This window comes from Prunus mume, linkage group LG4 (assembly GCF_029339155.1).
Source record: "Prunus mume cultivar Tortuosa linkage group LG4, ASM2933915v1, whole genome shotgun sequence".
Lineage (NCBI taxonomy): Eukaryota > Viridiplantae > Streptophyta > Magnoliopsida > Rosales > Rosaceae > Prunus > Prunus mume.
The window spans coordinates 19,316,567-19,330,722 of record NC_142701.1 but is presented as its reverse complement, the minus strand read 5'-3'; the positions used below and the strand labels follow the sequence as shown (position 1 = coordinate 19,330,722).

The window sequence follows — 14,156 nt, the reverse complement described above, 5'->3', positions numbered from 1 at the left end:
ATCTTTCCAATAGCATGAGTGCTAAATTGCTACTTTATGCACGCGGCGGTGACTGATGAAGAGGACCAAGACAATTTTCATGTCCCATAACCAATCTGAAATGGGCCATTTTCTATCTCAAGGCTGAAAAGAAAACGGGTTTACAAATGTAATAATAGTAATAATATATAATATATATTATCTTGGACAATCAGCCATCACAACTGAAATTCTTTAACATACATTTACATGCACTTGCATCTGCTAGGAAGCTCATACATTAAAAGGTATCGGGCAATGCCTCTTCTTTGACAAAGCAAGATTTGAAATAGCCATGATGTGTATCTTATTCATTCACCTAATATCATTCAATATTACTCAAACTACCAGTTTTTGGGAGTCTTCCTCATGTCAGTTTCAATTTGAACTTCTATGCCGAATATGGTATTCTTAGCGCCATCCTCTGAGCAAGCCATGGCCTTTCTGGATCTGGGTCAATGAAACCATGCTGGAGGAACTGGACTGCTTCCTCATCTAACAGTTCTCTAGCCCATGTCACCCGTTTTGATGGGCAACTCCCAGGTCCAAAACACCTGCAATTTTGATTGGATAATACAAGCTTATCAAATTCTGCTTCTAGTCACTCAGTCCAAAAGAAATTTTAGCTTTCAAAATAATAATCAGTACTTCAAGAAGTTCTTCTTACATCCAAGATCAGGTAAACAAAGTGACAATCTTGAGAGAATATTATCTTCCAGAAAAGAAAAGCTTATACACTGAATCTAAAAAATGTTCCAAAAGAGCTTCATCAAACATATGTCGCTTCTCAGTTCTGTTTAACTTTGCTTTTAGGTACTCCCAGGTTAACCATCTAAATTACTCTAGTCCATACCAATAGGAGTCTAATGTGAAAAGTTCTTAAGTTACATGAATTTTCTATTGCATATTTGGCGGTATTCATACCCGTACCATACTCTGAAAAATAATAACACATTTTTTTTAAAGGGAGGCACTCTTGAGTTAAAGTACTAACAGATGAGTCAAACATGTATACCTGTATTCATAAAAGCATGCGCTTCTTTCATTCTCTGTTTTACCCCAATTATTCCAGCCAACATGTCTGATGCACCCATCCATAAATGTATACGCAAAGACCACTCTTCCAAAAGGTCCCCATGGCCGTCCCAGATATGCATAAGAAGTCCCTCCATTTCCAGTGATTACACATCTGCAACAATTCAACAAATTGTTCATCAATGACCAGGCACTTCTCTTATTTTTCTTTTCTTTTTTCCTTCGCTATTTTCGTTTACAAGATAGTGTGATACCTTAAGAATACATATCCTGTTGTCTCCTGGGAAGATTTCCTGCTTTGTGCAGTTATGAAGCCAGCTCCCTTGCAATGGATATGACAATTCTCCAGAAGAGCCGTGCTATTGCCGAAAATGAAGTCAACACTTCCCTCAACATAGCAATCTTTCAGATACTGCTTTCCATAATGCAAGTACAGGGTATCCTGTATCAAAATTAAAAGAACCCACTTATTACACTGATAACTCTCACTTATCAAATGGCTAGTTTTTACACAGTGAAAGAAAACAATAACATTTTGTGCCCACCAAGAAATTTAAAAATATGAATTAACTAAGATGAAGTATTCAGATATTCAGCATCAATTTGTTGTAAAAGATGTCTCGTGAAGTCTATGATCTACAAAGTAACTAAATGGGAACAGTGGGTATACCTGCCATCCAAGGAACCTGCAATTATAGAAGGCACATCGATCAGCTGTTACTCTAATCGCCACAGCTTGGCCTGAACCCTACCAAACAAAAAGAGAGAAGAAAAATTTAAACACAATGTTGATAGTAAACCAAGTTCCCAAGAGTGAAATGAAGGAGAGAAGGGGAAATAAAGTTTACGCATTTCCCACAGCCTAAGTTTAAGCATTCCCCAATTTCTATAATGACAAAGTATATTTGGATTGAGACAAATAGAGAAAAGAAGAGACAAAAAATTGAAAAGTTATAAAGTTTCTCTTGCTTAGATGACCCAGTATGGAGATAAGCAGAGAGACTTTTAGATCTTCTTTTCCGCACTTCCATATTCTCTCCAAAAGTTAATAAATTTTTATAGAGAATGCGATTTTTGTGTTGTATGATATGAATAATCCCGTTTTCCCCTAAATCCAAACAAGATGAAAAATGAAAAATCTTCTAACTTCCCATATTTTCCCTTCTTTCTATCGTATCATTTATATTTTCTTCAGTCCCAACTAGAACTTCCAAAACTCGCTTAATCCAAAGGAACTAGTAACTCCAACATTCATAACCCGCCATATAGCAGAACCAAACCAAAACAATCATAAGAAAAAACCAATTGGATAACTTTCGAGTTACCACTGCACTGGTTCACATTTTCAAAATACAGAAAACCAAAATGCCGAAGTACACTAACATCGAAAAAGCAATCAAAAGATGCAGTCTTGAACAATAACAAATGAAATGGAACTAAGAACTGAAACAAAGTTTTACCTCAGGAGAAGAGTTCTCAAAGGTGATGTTCTCGGCAATAAAGTCCTCTCCTTCCACAATAGTTGTCCCACACCCGAAAGTCCCAGTCCCAATCACACGAGAAGCCTACACAAAATCGACCCACAAAGTCAGCAAACATACTCATTGGACACGTGTCCACATACCCAAGTGAAAGGGTCACTACCTCACCTGGTGGTGCTCAATTTTGGTGGCGGTGTTGTTCCAGGTGAGCACAGTGAGCTCAGGAGCCAGACCAGCGAGAGTGATGAGATTCTTCGTCTTGGGTACGTACACGGGCTGCCTGTAGATGCCGGGAGAGACACGAATCAAAGTGCGACGCGTGTTGCAGAGAGGGACGGCATCTATGGCTTCCTGCACCGTCCGGTAGTCGCCGGAGCCGTCCTGTGCCACCCTTAGCAGAAAGGCCGCCATTTCTATTGATCTGGGTACTTTCTAAAAGTGGGAAATTTGAAGTGCTTAATAGCTAGCAGAGGAGACTGTCTTTACTTGCATGTAGGTGGCGATGGAATCGATAGCTGAGATAAAACGCAGAGACGGTCCAGACGGACCGACAGTGACAGAAAACTCACTCAACCAGATAATGTTAAACTTTTAGCCTTGGAATCTTGTGTAGTTTTTTTGTCAAACTGTAGCCCACTAACCCGTTTTCTAATGGGCTATTGTTTGAAGAAACCCAAATAAGGCCTTGTTGTTGCTGATCTTTTTTGCTGTTATTGGACATAATTTTTCTTTGGGTACGGTTTGCATATTTTTCATGTATTACCTAATTATTCGGGTCTTAATTCAGGTATCGGCCCAAATTATTCTTAGGTTTTTCTTTTGGGGTTCGTCCGTCTTGTAACAAAAAAATAATAAGAGTAGTGATTTCCTCACTCCAATTTTATCCATTTACACTCCATTTTATAACTAAAAAAGAAATGTAAGTGGATAAAATTATAGTGAGGAAATCATTACCCAAAAATAAAAAATTGATAAGGATAGGATCCTAAGCCCGAAAACTACTCATTTACCATAAAGTCTTTTTTACTAGACTCTTCCAACATTAAAAAGAAATTTAATAAGCCAACAAGGGTTTGTTGGGTTGGTAAGAAGCATTTTCTTCGCTAGCAAGACCTAGATTCAAGTTTCGTTGTCGACAATCCCTCTTAGTGGATAATTTGTAAAAACCAAAAAAAGGGCTAAGACCCTCTCTATAAGTCCTCAAATAGGCTTCGGTACGCCTGACCCTGAAATGGGGTAATCTCCTCTTCCCCTAAACTTTTATTCCAAAAAAATAAAAATAAAAATCTAATAGCAACATAGCTAGATGTACACCTTTTTATTTTAACCTAATTTTCATCCCAAATGTTGGTCAAAAGGCCTACCACGTGTGAGTACCCCCAAAGAAGTTATGGTCGGACGTTGTTTTCGCATGAGAAAATGTCAACCGCCACATATATAGTTAGAGAATTAAGGAATATTTAATGCTTAATATATTCATTCATCTCCTCCTAAGCACATTTGGATTTGATCAAAACCTCAAAATGACGCGCTACTACACGTACTACACAGGGAACGACGCCAGCGAAGGCAGTGCGACGTGTTCGAGGAGTATGATCCGGCGCCATACGCGGGTAGTGCGATATGGCACTTACCTACGGCCGCCTGTGGCCCCATCCGAGAAGGCGTGCTCAGTCACTCCTCGGAGAGGATCCAGGAGGACTATGATCAGCCGAGTTCTCATCGTACCAGGAGCCGTCCGCGTCGACGAGGAGGCCGTGAAAGAGGAGTATAGTAGCTACGCCCGGCCTTCGCAAGAGGGAGATCAATACAATATTCGGAGGCGGGCCGCGGCGAAGGGAGGAGAAGCGATTCTTATGATGATGAGGAGCCCACTCCTGCAGGAGAAGGGGGATATGGTCGCAAGAAATACGTAAGAAACATGCTCATCATAATTAATTACATTTCACTAAATTTAATTGGGTTATATTTACGTAAATGTCAAAATAGATATGCATATGCATATGCATGCGTGCATGTGTTTGTTGTTAGTCGGTTAACTTATATGACGATGAAGTTGTAGTGATTTTAATTTAGTTGTGTACCCCTGCCTGCCTCCACATGCAGGCTACCTCGCCTGGAGGCACTCGATCATCTTGGTGGCCCGGATGTTGCACTAGCGAACAAGCAATTCAGTGACCGACGTATATGATTCTCCGGAGCATTCTGTTCTTCTTTTATTTTTTATGACAAAATAATATTTTAAACTATTATAATGTGTGGGGAGTGAAATTGAATTTAAGTTCAAAGGTGAAGACACTATTTTGGTTAACTTCCTAACCCGCGTATGCCATAGCATCCTGTTCTTATTCGGTTATTGATTTTCATTCCAATTAATTATCATCTCTTGATTAACGCTTAATTTCCATAAATTATCAAGTTACCTAATCATTCCTTCCTGCATAATCCAGGTTACTAATGTATATATGGTTCACATTTGGCTTTGTTATATATATTTTTCTAGTGAAACAAACCCCTCTTCCTTTCTTAGAGACAATTACACAATTCAACTCCAAAATGTTATCCTACAGTGAATATTAAGAAAAAAGAAAAATTAATATAGCCCACTACTGCCGAAAGCATTTCAAGGCCCCCCCTGAAATGACGATATGGCCCATTACTTTAATTCGGATAATGATCCGATGCTTGGTAGGCCCAACTCTACCTTTGGGTTGCGCTTACTTCAATCTGTCCACCTGTCCAACAAAAACTGTCCACCTGTCACTCGGCAAGAGGCAACGACATGACGCGGTAATCCCACGATGACGAGAAAATGTTCACCGACTTATAAATACAGATCACCCGGGATCCAGGCTCCCTCCTCATTTTTGACAGTCACATTTCTCAGATCACAGAAACCTCAAAACGATGCCGTACTACACAGCTGCCGGCGATGACGAAGTTCACGACTTCGACGAGTACGATCCGACGCCGTTCGGTGGCGGATACGATTTGTTTCTGACCTACGGCCGTGCTCTCGAGCCGTCGGATGAGACCTGCTACCCTAATTCATCGCCGTCCGATGATTTCGATTATGAGCGGCCCCAATTTTCATCGTACTCTGAGCCCTCTGCATATGACGAAGAGGCTCTCGACAACGAGTACAGCAGCTACGCCCGGCCCACGCACCGACCGGGACCCGCCATTGGGTTCACTCCAGGTGGAGGCGATCCCGAGGGAGAGCACGGAGGGAGGCCCCAACCGGCTTATGGGTTCCAGCCTGGCGGAGAGGATAGACCCGAGTATGGATCCGAGAGGCCCGATTCGGGCCATGGGTCTGGGTATGGTCGGAAGCCGGGTATGAACAGCCCGGTTCGGAATACGGTTCTGGGTATCGACGGAGACCAGAGTCCGATGAGCCCAGTTCCGAGTATGGATCTGGGTATGGCCGAAAGCCAGAGTACGAGACGCCTGAACCCGAGTATGGATCCGGGTATGGTCGAAAGCCCGAGTACGAGACGCCTGAACCCGAGTATGGATCCGGGTACGGTCGAAAGCCCGAGTACGAGACGCCTGAACCCGAGTATGGATCTGGGTACGGGCGAAAGCCCGAGTACGAGGCTCCCGAATCTGAGCATGGATCTGGGTATGGGCGAAAGCCTGAGTTCGAAGCACCGGAAGCTGGATTCGGGTCTGGGTATGATCGGAAGCCGAGTTATGGCGAGGAGCCTGGTTATGGAGATGAGCCGCCGAGAAAGCCAAGCTATGGGAGGCCCAGTTATGAGACCTCAGAAAGTGAGGAGAGGCCCAAGTATGAGAGTTCGGGTTATGGGAGGACTGAGTTTGAGAGACCTGGTTATGGCGAAGAGCCGCGGAGGAGGCCTAGTTATGAGACCCCAGAAAGCGAGGAGAGGCCCAGCTATGGAAGGCCTGGCTACGGAGATGAGCCGCCCCCACCAAGACCCAGCTATGGGAGCCCTGGCTACGGAGATGAGCAGCCGCCGCCGAGGCCCAGCTATGGCACGCCTGGCTACGGCGATGAGCCGCCACCACCAAGGCCCAGCTACGGCACGCCTGGCTACGGCGATGAGCCGCCACCACCAAGGCCCAGCTATGGGAGGCCCAGTTATGAGGGGGAGGAAAGCGCGGAGTATGAGAAGCCCAGTTATGGGAGGAGCGAGGAGCAGGAGTACCGCAGGCCTGGTGGTTATGAGAGGCGCGGTGATGATGATGAAGCTGAGCGTCCTAAGTATGGTTCTCGTGAGGAGGGCTATAGTCGCAAGAAATATGTGAGAACCTCGAGCTTTAAAACTCCTTTTTCTAATTATGTGTTTACATTTAGGCGTCTCTATGATATAAGTTTGAGTCATGTGGATTGTTGTTTGTTTGCTTGTCCATCTTCATGCATGATGTTCATAATGTACGTATCCCCATTTCCAGTGTGCCGTTATATGCATACAAATCATGGTATTTTTAAATTATAATGATCCTCTTTAGCTAATTTATCAATTTGAATTACGCATCATGGAAATCATCTTTTGCGTATGCATTGAGTAACTGTTTATATTTTTGGTTGGAAAACATTTTTGGATTGATCTATTTGCATTGGCAGTCATTTAGTATAAGATGAGAGCAGAGCTTATGTGATTAGCTCTAAACAATTCATGTGGTCCATCTTCATTACAGTATCATAAGTTAGTGCATAAAATTTTTGGGGTTGTAGTTGCAATAATGAGTCAAAATATATCTTCCGGAGATACACATCCTGGTTTTGTTTTTCTGGTTTTTATCACCATTTGAATCCGAAAACATTTTTAATCCTTCTCAAGGCACAAACTTTTTTTTTCAAGCTCGAATCTCTGAAGGTGACTTTAGGTCTATGATGTTTCCATATCCTCCTCCTAATGCTTTGGCTTGTGGATCATTTGGATAAATTCTTGGTGAAAACTGTTTACTCTGTTGTAAGTTCAATGCTGTTGGTGAGGGAATCTAATAGATGCATGTAGTGTAGTAGCTGCGCCTCTGGTGAAGGTGGATTAAAAGTGTAGAACACGTATCTGTTTTTCGAACCCTGTTGGTTATTTTTGTTTATTTTATCTGATTCTCTCAAATGAATATGGCAGGGAAATGACAACTCGGATGAGGATGATGATGATGAGGAGAAAAAACGACGTCACCACAAGCACCACCACCGCAAGAGCTATGACGATGAATGATCATAATCCTTGTCCCTTAAGGGGATGCATGCCATCGCCATAGCCATACTTTGATGCTAAATAAAGGGTTTGGGCGTGTATTTCCTTTGAGTGGTATTCTCTGTTGCATGTTTGAGTATCCTAAGCTCTAAACTAAAATCTCAGGTTGAGTGTCTGTTTGTGTGTTGACTTGTGGCTTCTAAATAAATACCCAGACTTCTGGATTGGAGTGTCTTGTTACATGCGTTTATTTTAACAGATGATGAATATGCCTGGAAATGGTGTTTAATAAGAGTTATTATGGTGTGAAAAGCATTCTAGTGTATGTTAGTACAATGTGTTTGTACATTTTCAGTTTCTAGAGCCGTGTGTGCCAATGTCATTCATAACGAGGAACCTGAAAAATAAAGTCACTTTCAGAATTAGGAGTCAACGAGTGTATATATTAGAATCGGTTTCTAGCCCCCAACAGCTCAACTCTGCACTGAAATTATTTGGTATACGTTGGTTTGTATGATAATCAGTCATGACTTCGATTAAATTTGATTGTAAATGCAACTCATCTTAATTTAATCTAGTCCCACGCATATCCTTCATCTTCTTTCTTACCACATGTCATTGCTCCTTAGACTCCATAACCACCAAAAAACAAGAACTGGTAATATGTGCCCCTACTTATTGGAAGACTGATTGGATTCATCTCTGAGGAGAACATCAAAAACAGGATCTGTTAACTGCAGGACGATCAGGGCGGACAGAGCATTTGATGTTAAACCTTATGCTCCCACCCAACTGCATCCAGGAGTCTTACTAGCACCGTTAACCATCATGGTTTGCCTCATAGCATTTGCTTCCGCAGTCCTTCCAGCAGCAAGATAAATATCACGAAGGAGAATATAGTAGCCACCTTCATCTGGCTTCAACTCTAACAGCCTCTTCACAACCCTCTCGCCCATATCAGCATCACCGTAAGTTCTGCACGCTGTGAGGAGCGTTCCCCAAACGACATCATTTCCTGGAACTGGCATACTGCTAATCAAATTGTATGCTTCCTCCAACCGCCCTGCCTTGCCAAACATATCTACCACACACCCGTAATGCTCAATTTGTGCCTCGATTCTGTAGTCTTTTTGCATTCTATCAAATAGCCAGAGCCCTTCGTCTACCAATCCCTTGTGTGTATAAGCAACTAAAAGGGCTAGAAACGTGACCCCGTCTGGAGGAAAGCCGGCACTAATCATACTATCGAACAAACCGAATGCATCATCAGCATTGCCATGGTTTGCACAAGCTGAAATCATCGAATTCCAAGTGACCAAGCTCTTCTGGTTCATCTTATTGAATACTTGCCATGCTCGATCCATGCATCCACACTTTGCATACATGTCAATTAGAGCATTGCAAAGTGAAACCATCCATGCAAACCCATTCTCATCAATATATTGGTGGATGCATATCCCCGTTTGCACATCTTTCCAATCCGTGCAAGCTGAGATCACACTCACCATGGTGACCTCGTCGGGTCTCACTCCCGCGCGATTCATCTCCCAAAACAACTCAAGCGCTTCCCTCGAATACTTTGCTTGCGAATAGGCAGAAATCATAGCGGTCCAAGAAACCACATCCCTCTCAGGCATCTCATCAAACACCTGCCGTGCAAAGTCCAATTCCCCCGCTCTCACATGCGCACTAACCATACCCGACCAAGAAACGACATCTGGAGCCACCGCCTCATCGAAAACTCGCCTTGCCGCAAGCGGTATCCCTCTCGCCCCGTATATATGAATCAATGCGTTCTGTACAAACAAATGTGAGCAAAACCCAAACTTTAACACGACCCCATGAATCTCATCGGACGCCATTATCGAAGGCACATCAATTTTCATTCTTGACCGCGATTTCAGCAAAAATGTGAAGGTAAACTCATCTGGGCTGAGGCTGTTTAGCCTCATCTGGTTAAACAGAAGAACCGATTGCGAAGGCGACGAACTTTTAGCGTAACCCCGCATGAGGGTATTGTACAAGAAAGTGGTTGGTTGGGGCATTTGACAGAACAGGCGGTGAGCGTAGTTTAAGTCACCGGAGGGGGAGACAGCGGCGAAGCGGAACAGCTTGGCGAAGACGATGGCGTGGTGGTGTAGGTTTGTGACGATTGAGCGGGCGTGGATTTGCTTGAGGTGTCTCATGGAGAGGCAGTTCTGGGCCATGTAGCCCAGGCTGAAACTCAGGCTTACCTGCCATTGTTGTTGCTCTGGCTGTAGCATAGGTTTATGGTCACTGACTCAATTGGTCTCACTCTTTTTAACGGTATTTTAAACTCTCTGTACCTTTTTTTTTTCCCTTCTCTCTTCCCTTCTTGGCTCGCTCTTGTTATTTCCCCTCAATGAATTTACAAATTTTCAATACTAATATTTCATTTTCATTTATATCATATAGCTGATCTTTTCTTTAATAGTTTCCATAAAAAAATTCTTACAATCCATTTTATTGGTGGAAATTATCATCACCACCATTGCATGCTTATCAATTATGGTAAATGAAATCATTTTCTCCTCTCTCTCTCTCTCTCTCTCTCTCTATATATATATATATATATATATATAATTTGAATCAATATCATCTGTTGGTTAAAGAGCAAATGAAGTACTTCAACAAAAAGAGAGCAAATGAAGTCATCAACATTGAGTGTTACATGTAAGTCAGTATTCAAAGTGACTACAAATGATCTTGATAAGTTAGTTCCCTTGATCTGGAAAAGTACAGAACCAGTTTCAACAGAACACACCAAAACTTTGATAGGATTCTTTTCTAGCAGCTAACCTCTCGGTGGAACAAACCACTGCGCAACATATAATTCGGCCTCGTAATACCGGGAAAAGTAGTATGTATATAACTGCAGTACAAAAAGTTAAGGAAATAAGTACGAAGTGGAACTAGAGGAGCTTCTTCCTCTCAAAGAACATCTTGAGGTGCCATAGTTGCAAACCGGCCACTGACAGGCAAACCAGAAGGGAAAGGAAGCTAAAAGTCGCCATCTTGGAGTTAGTTGATCTGTTAAGTTGTTGCATTTCTTCCTCCCTGAAACACCACAACCGAAAGGGGGAGAATTGAAAAGAAAAATGGGGAGAAAATGAACTTCACATATAACAAAACATGCTGGCTATTTCCATCAAAGAAATCTCAGGACAAATGGGGTCCAATATTCCGACTCAAATGACTTAATGATGTACAAGCTTCTAAAATGTTGGATGACGCGTGGCTATACCTTTCACGAAGAAAAAACATCTCATCATGAATGGATGAGACAGTATCATATAATTTTGTCAGCTCAACTTCCATCGTCTAGCACAAGGAACAAAAGAAATATCAGAACAAGATATAAACCATATTTTTATCAGTATGTTAGATATTTCTACAACAAATAAAAAGACTAATTAATGTGAAACAGATTCACAAGGATATGTGATTTATTAGCATCTATCAGATGATTAGGCTGCTGAAAAAACAACTTTATATTTTTTTGCATACTGGATTTTGTAATTTTCATACTTCAAAACTGAATCCTATTGCTTTAAGAATTCTAACTCTACAAGGAACAGCCTTTGAAGCCCACAAGAGACGGACTAATCATATTACATAGCAAATGGAAAACAAAAAGAGATCTTTCTGGTTTATTCTTGTTTGCTTGATATATATTTGTGAATCTAACAAGTCTGTTCTTTGTAGAAATCCTCTGTTCTTCCTATTGATTATCAACGAGTACTTGTGTTCATATTTTTCAACTTCACTAGGATCACATTTCCTGATAAAAACATAAAGCATAGAAGAACCAAGTTTATGTTCGTATTGGAATTCACAATGAAGGAATGAACACCAAACAAAAATGGAAATGCATATATATATATATAGATATTTGTGCAAGCAGAAGAATGCTTACTTCAATCTGCCCTTTCTTGGCAACCTTGGACCATTCCTTAGCAGCCACTCCAGTTTTCCAGTCAAAATCAATGGTCACCGTGGTCGAGGGCTTACGATCAGACACCCAAAAGCAAGCTGAATAATCACCAGTCTCTGCCGCAGTAAACGCAAAATTACCCGATTCCACGTGATCCCCATAGTGATAATTACTTCCATAAGGTGAGGTCACCTGTTACAAACCCACAGCACCACCAGATCAAATCTCTAAACCGAGCACAAAAATCACACCTTTACAATAAATCAATGAACCCAATAAGAGAAATCTTTAAGAGGATGTATTGTTGCCAAAATCAATGCTTTGCCTAAACATTGGCTTCACTGTGAATAAAAAGAAAAAACAGAGTTTAAAACTTTTATCCCATTAATCCCAAAACAATTCCAAACAAGATTAAATAGAAAACCCAATTATAGAATTGGCAATAAAGGAAACCCAAATAATATTTTTAGATGAATTTAGAAATAGAAACAGACCCACATACAAAGATGGTTTGGGAATTACCCTGACAGTGACCTTATGAGAATCAGGTTTAGGAAAGCCCTCGTTGTGGTTAACGACGGAATACTTGCCCACCGTCATGGCATTGCTCTTTATGTCGTCTGAGATGCACTTGGTGGCGCCCGATTGAAGGTCGAAACGCATTGAATGCGCCATTGTTGACATTAACCCCAAAATCAAAATTACAGAAAAATTGATATGGGACATTGTGTAAAATAAAAAAAACCGAGCCCCGGTGGCTCCAGATGAAAAATTGCAGTTTTGGTCGGAGTCTGAGCTTCTCTCCAAACGGTGAAGATCTGTTTTTGTTTGTTAACCACTGGGTTTCTATGAGTAAAACGATCTTCTGGTATTAATTTCCCGGGAACCAATGGTGTTTCGCCATATCAGCTCGTGTGTGGGTCCCTTTAAATTTTTAGAATTAGTGCCCTCCCAAAACCAAATTTGGTTTGAAGGTTGCTAATGTCTTATTTTTGGCAAGGTAAAAAAAATTCACACACAATACCTTATGTTAGACCATCTCCAACCATATTGAGGCTAAACTCAAATTTTCACCTTTAAAATACAACTATTCATGTATTTTTAGGACTCAAATTGTTTTTTCCTCCAACCTTGTAGACTCATAATTTGAGTCTATTACTTTATCTAAATTGTTTAAAAATAGTTAGCCTTCAATTTTTTTTGCCATTAATTTTTCTTGATATTATTTTTATTTCAACATTCGTGATTTAATTTTCTAAACATGTTAACCTAAAAAAATCCAAAATTCAAAACAATTTTTTTTTTACTCCAAACAGAGCAACTTTAAGTTGCAAGTTTAATAAATAAAAAAATGAAAGAAACAATAACTACAAATGGTGAGCTGCCACTTGTCATGCAAAAGCAAAGGGAGAGCCGCAACTTTCTTCCGCGCAGGGCCCACTCCATTTTCCCTCTTCATATGGGCTGTGCAGCATGAGTTGGGGTCCACAAAAAATTTCCAGTCCAGGCAAAACCCAGACTGGAATTCCGCCCAAAATTCCACCCATCTCAAATTTCCACCCCTTAAAATACATGGGTTGGAGATGAATTTTGGACTCAAAACTCAAAATTTGAGTTTTCACCCATTGGGTTGGAGATGGTCTTAAGGTTTGAACTTAGTCAACGGTACCAGCGGCCTCAGGTTTCAAACTCGTACTTTAGTAGGCTGTGTAAAAAAATTTATTTTCTTTCAATTTAGATTATTGCTTGTATTAGTGAATTTATTGTTGTTATAATTTGTTTTGCCTACTAGAGAAATTGAAAATTAGCATATTAGTTTTGGAAGATTAATTATGAATTTATGAGCTGTTAATGGACGCAATGTTATGATTGCATTTGTAATTGGCAAATGTTCCCATCTATTCTTGAATCGCATTTGGTTGCAAATGTGTTACGTGTACATCTTACGTCTTACCAAATTACACTATTTAAATCCTAATGCAAATTGTTTATCATCGTGGCCTCAATCAAATGGAAAGTTCCACAAGCGACTACCTTATTTATTTGTCTAAACCAAGACAAAGACAGCTAAATCAACAATACCTAACCCAATTAATGCACTAATCTTTATATTAGGCATATTTAAAGGTACGCGTACGAAATGTTTGAGATGTGGACATGTGAGTAGTAATGTGGGGACTAATACTTTTGCCATTTCATTTGTCAAATAATGCAACCTAATATGGTAGTTAGGGCTAAAAAATTGCGTGATTTCAGGCAGACATACATACATGCGTGATTTTCTTTACCAACAACAACTCGGGATTTTCACTTTTTATATGCATTTAATATTTTTTGTTGAACCTCTTTTACTTTTTTGGTTGGAAAAAGTTCATTCATTGAAGACAAAAACCAGGAGACAGCAGGACCGCACAACCTCTAAACATGTGTAAAAACAGAGAAGCAAGCAAGACAGTGATGTATCAGACCAAAAAAAAACAGACAGTGATGTCA

The 14,156-nt window shown here is 40.8% G+C and overlaps 4 protein-coding genes and 1 pseudogene across 5 annotated transcripts; 2 read left to right on the top strand and 3 right to left on the bottom strand.

Moving 5' to 3' along the window:
* Positions 1-139: 139 nt before the first annotated feature.
* PME31 (pectin methylesterase 31) lies at positions 140-3,082 on the bottom strand. Its single transcript, XM_008232583.2, has 6 exons — positions 2,703-3,082; positions 2,514-2,618; positions 1,724-1,801; positions 1,308-1,495; positions 1,034-1,207; positions 140-572 (listed from the first exon to the last, which is right to left on the bottom strand). The coding sequence occupies exons 1-6, from the start codon at positions 2,943-2,945 to the stop codon at positions 410-412; spliced, it is 951 nt and encodes a 316-aa protein (XP_008230805.1). The 5' UTR covers positions 2,946-3,082; the 3' UTR covers positions 140-409.
* A 970-nt stretch (positions 3,083-4,052) lies between these two features.
* LOC103330042 (uncharacterized protein At5g39570) lies at positions 4,053-4,845 on the top strand. Its single transcript, XM_008232581.3, is given in 6 exon segments — positions 4,053-4,108; positions 4,111-4,150; positions 4,153-4,275; positions 4,278-4,349; positions 4,352-4,446; positions 4,641-4,845. Coding segments are annotated over 6 exon segments (453 nt in total). The 5' UTR covers positions 4,053-4,057; the 3' UTR covers positions 4,713-4,845.
* Positions 4,846-5,378: 533 nt separating this feature from the next.
* LOC103330041 (uncharacterized) lies at positions 5,379-8,020 on the top strand. The gene is given in 3 exon segments (XM_008232580.3): positions 5,379-5,870; positions 5,873-6,802; positions 7,637-8,020. Coding segments are annotated over 3 exon segments (1,452 nt in total). The 5' UTR covers positions 5,379-5,441; the 3' UTR covers positions 7,730-8,020.
* Positions 7,660-10,194, bottom strand: LOC103330040 (pentatricopeptide repeat-containing protein At2g20540 pseudogene; annotated as a pseudogene). The gene has a single exon (XR_016126019.1). The product of XR_016126019.1 is annotated as a pentatricopeptide repeat-containing protein At2g20540 pseudogene (transcript).
* A 161-nt stretch (positions 10,195-10,355) lies between these two features.
* Positions 10,356-12,527, bottom strand: LOC103330038 (transmembrane emp24 domain-containing protein p24delta9). The gene is made up of 4 exons (XM_008232578.3): positions 12,186-12,527; positions 11,646-11,855; positions 10,974-11,050; positions 10,356-10,786 (listed from the first exon to the last, which is right to left on the bottom strand). Exons 1-4 carry the CDS (start codon positions 12,387-12,389, stop codon positions 10,642-10,644), a joined length of 636 nt encoding a protein of 211 aa, XP_008230800.1. The 5' UTR covers positions 12,390-12,527; the 3' UTR covers positions 10,356-10,641.
* Between the last annotated feature and the right edge of the window lie 1,629 nt (positions 12,528-14,156).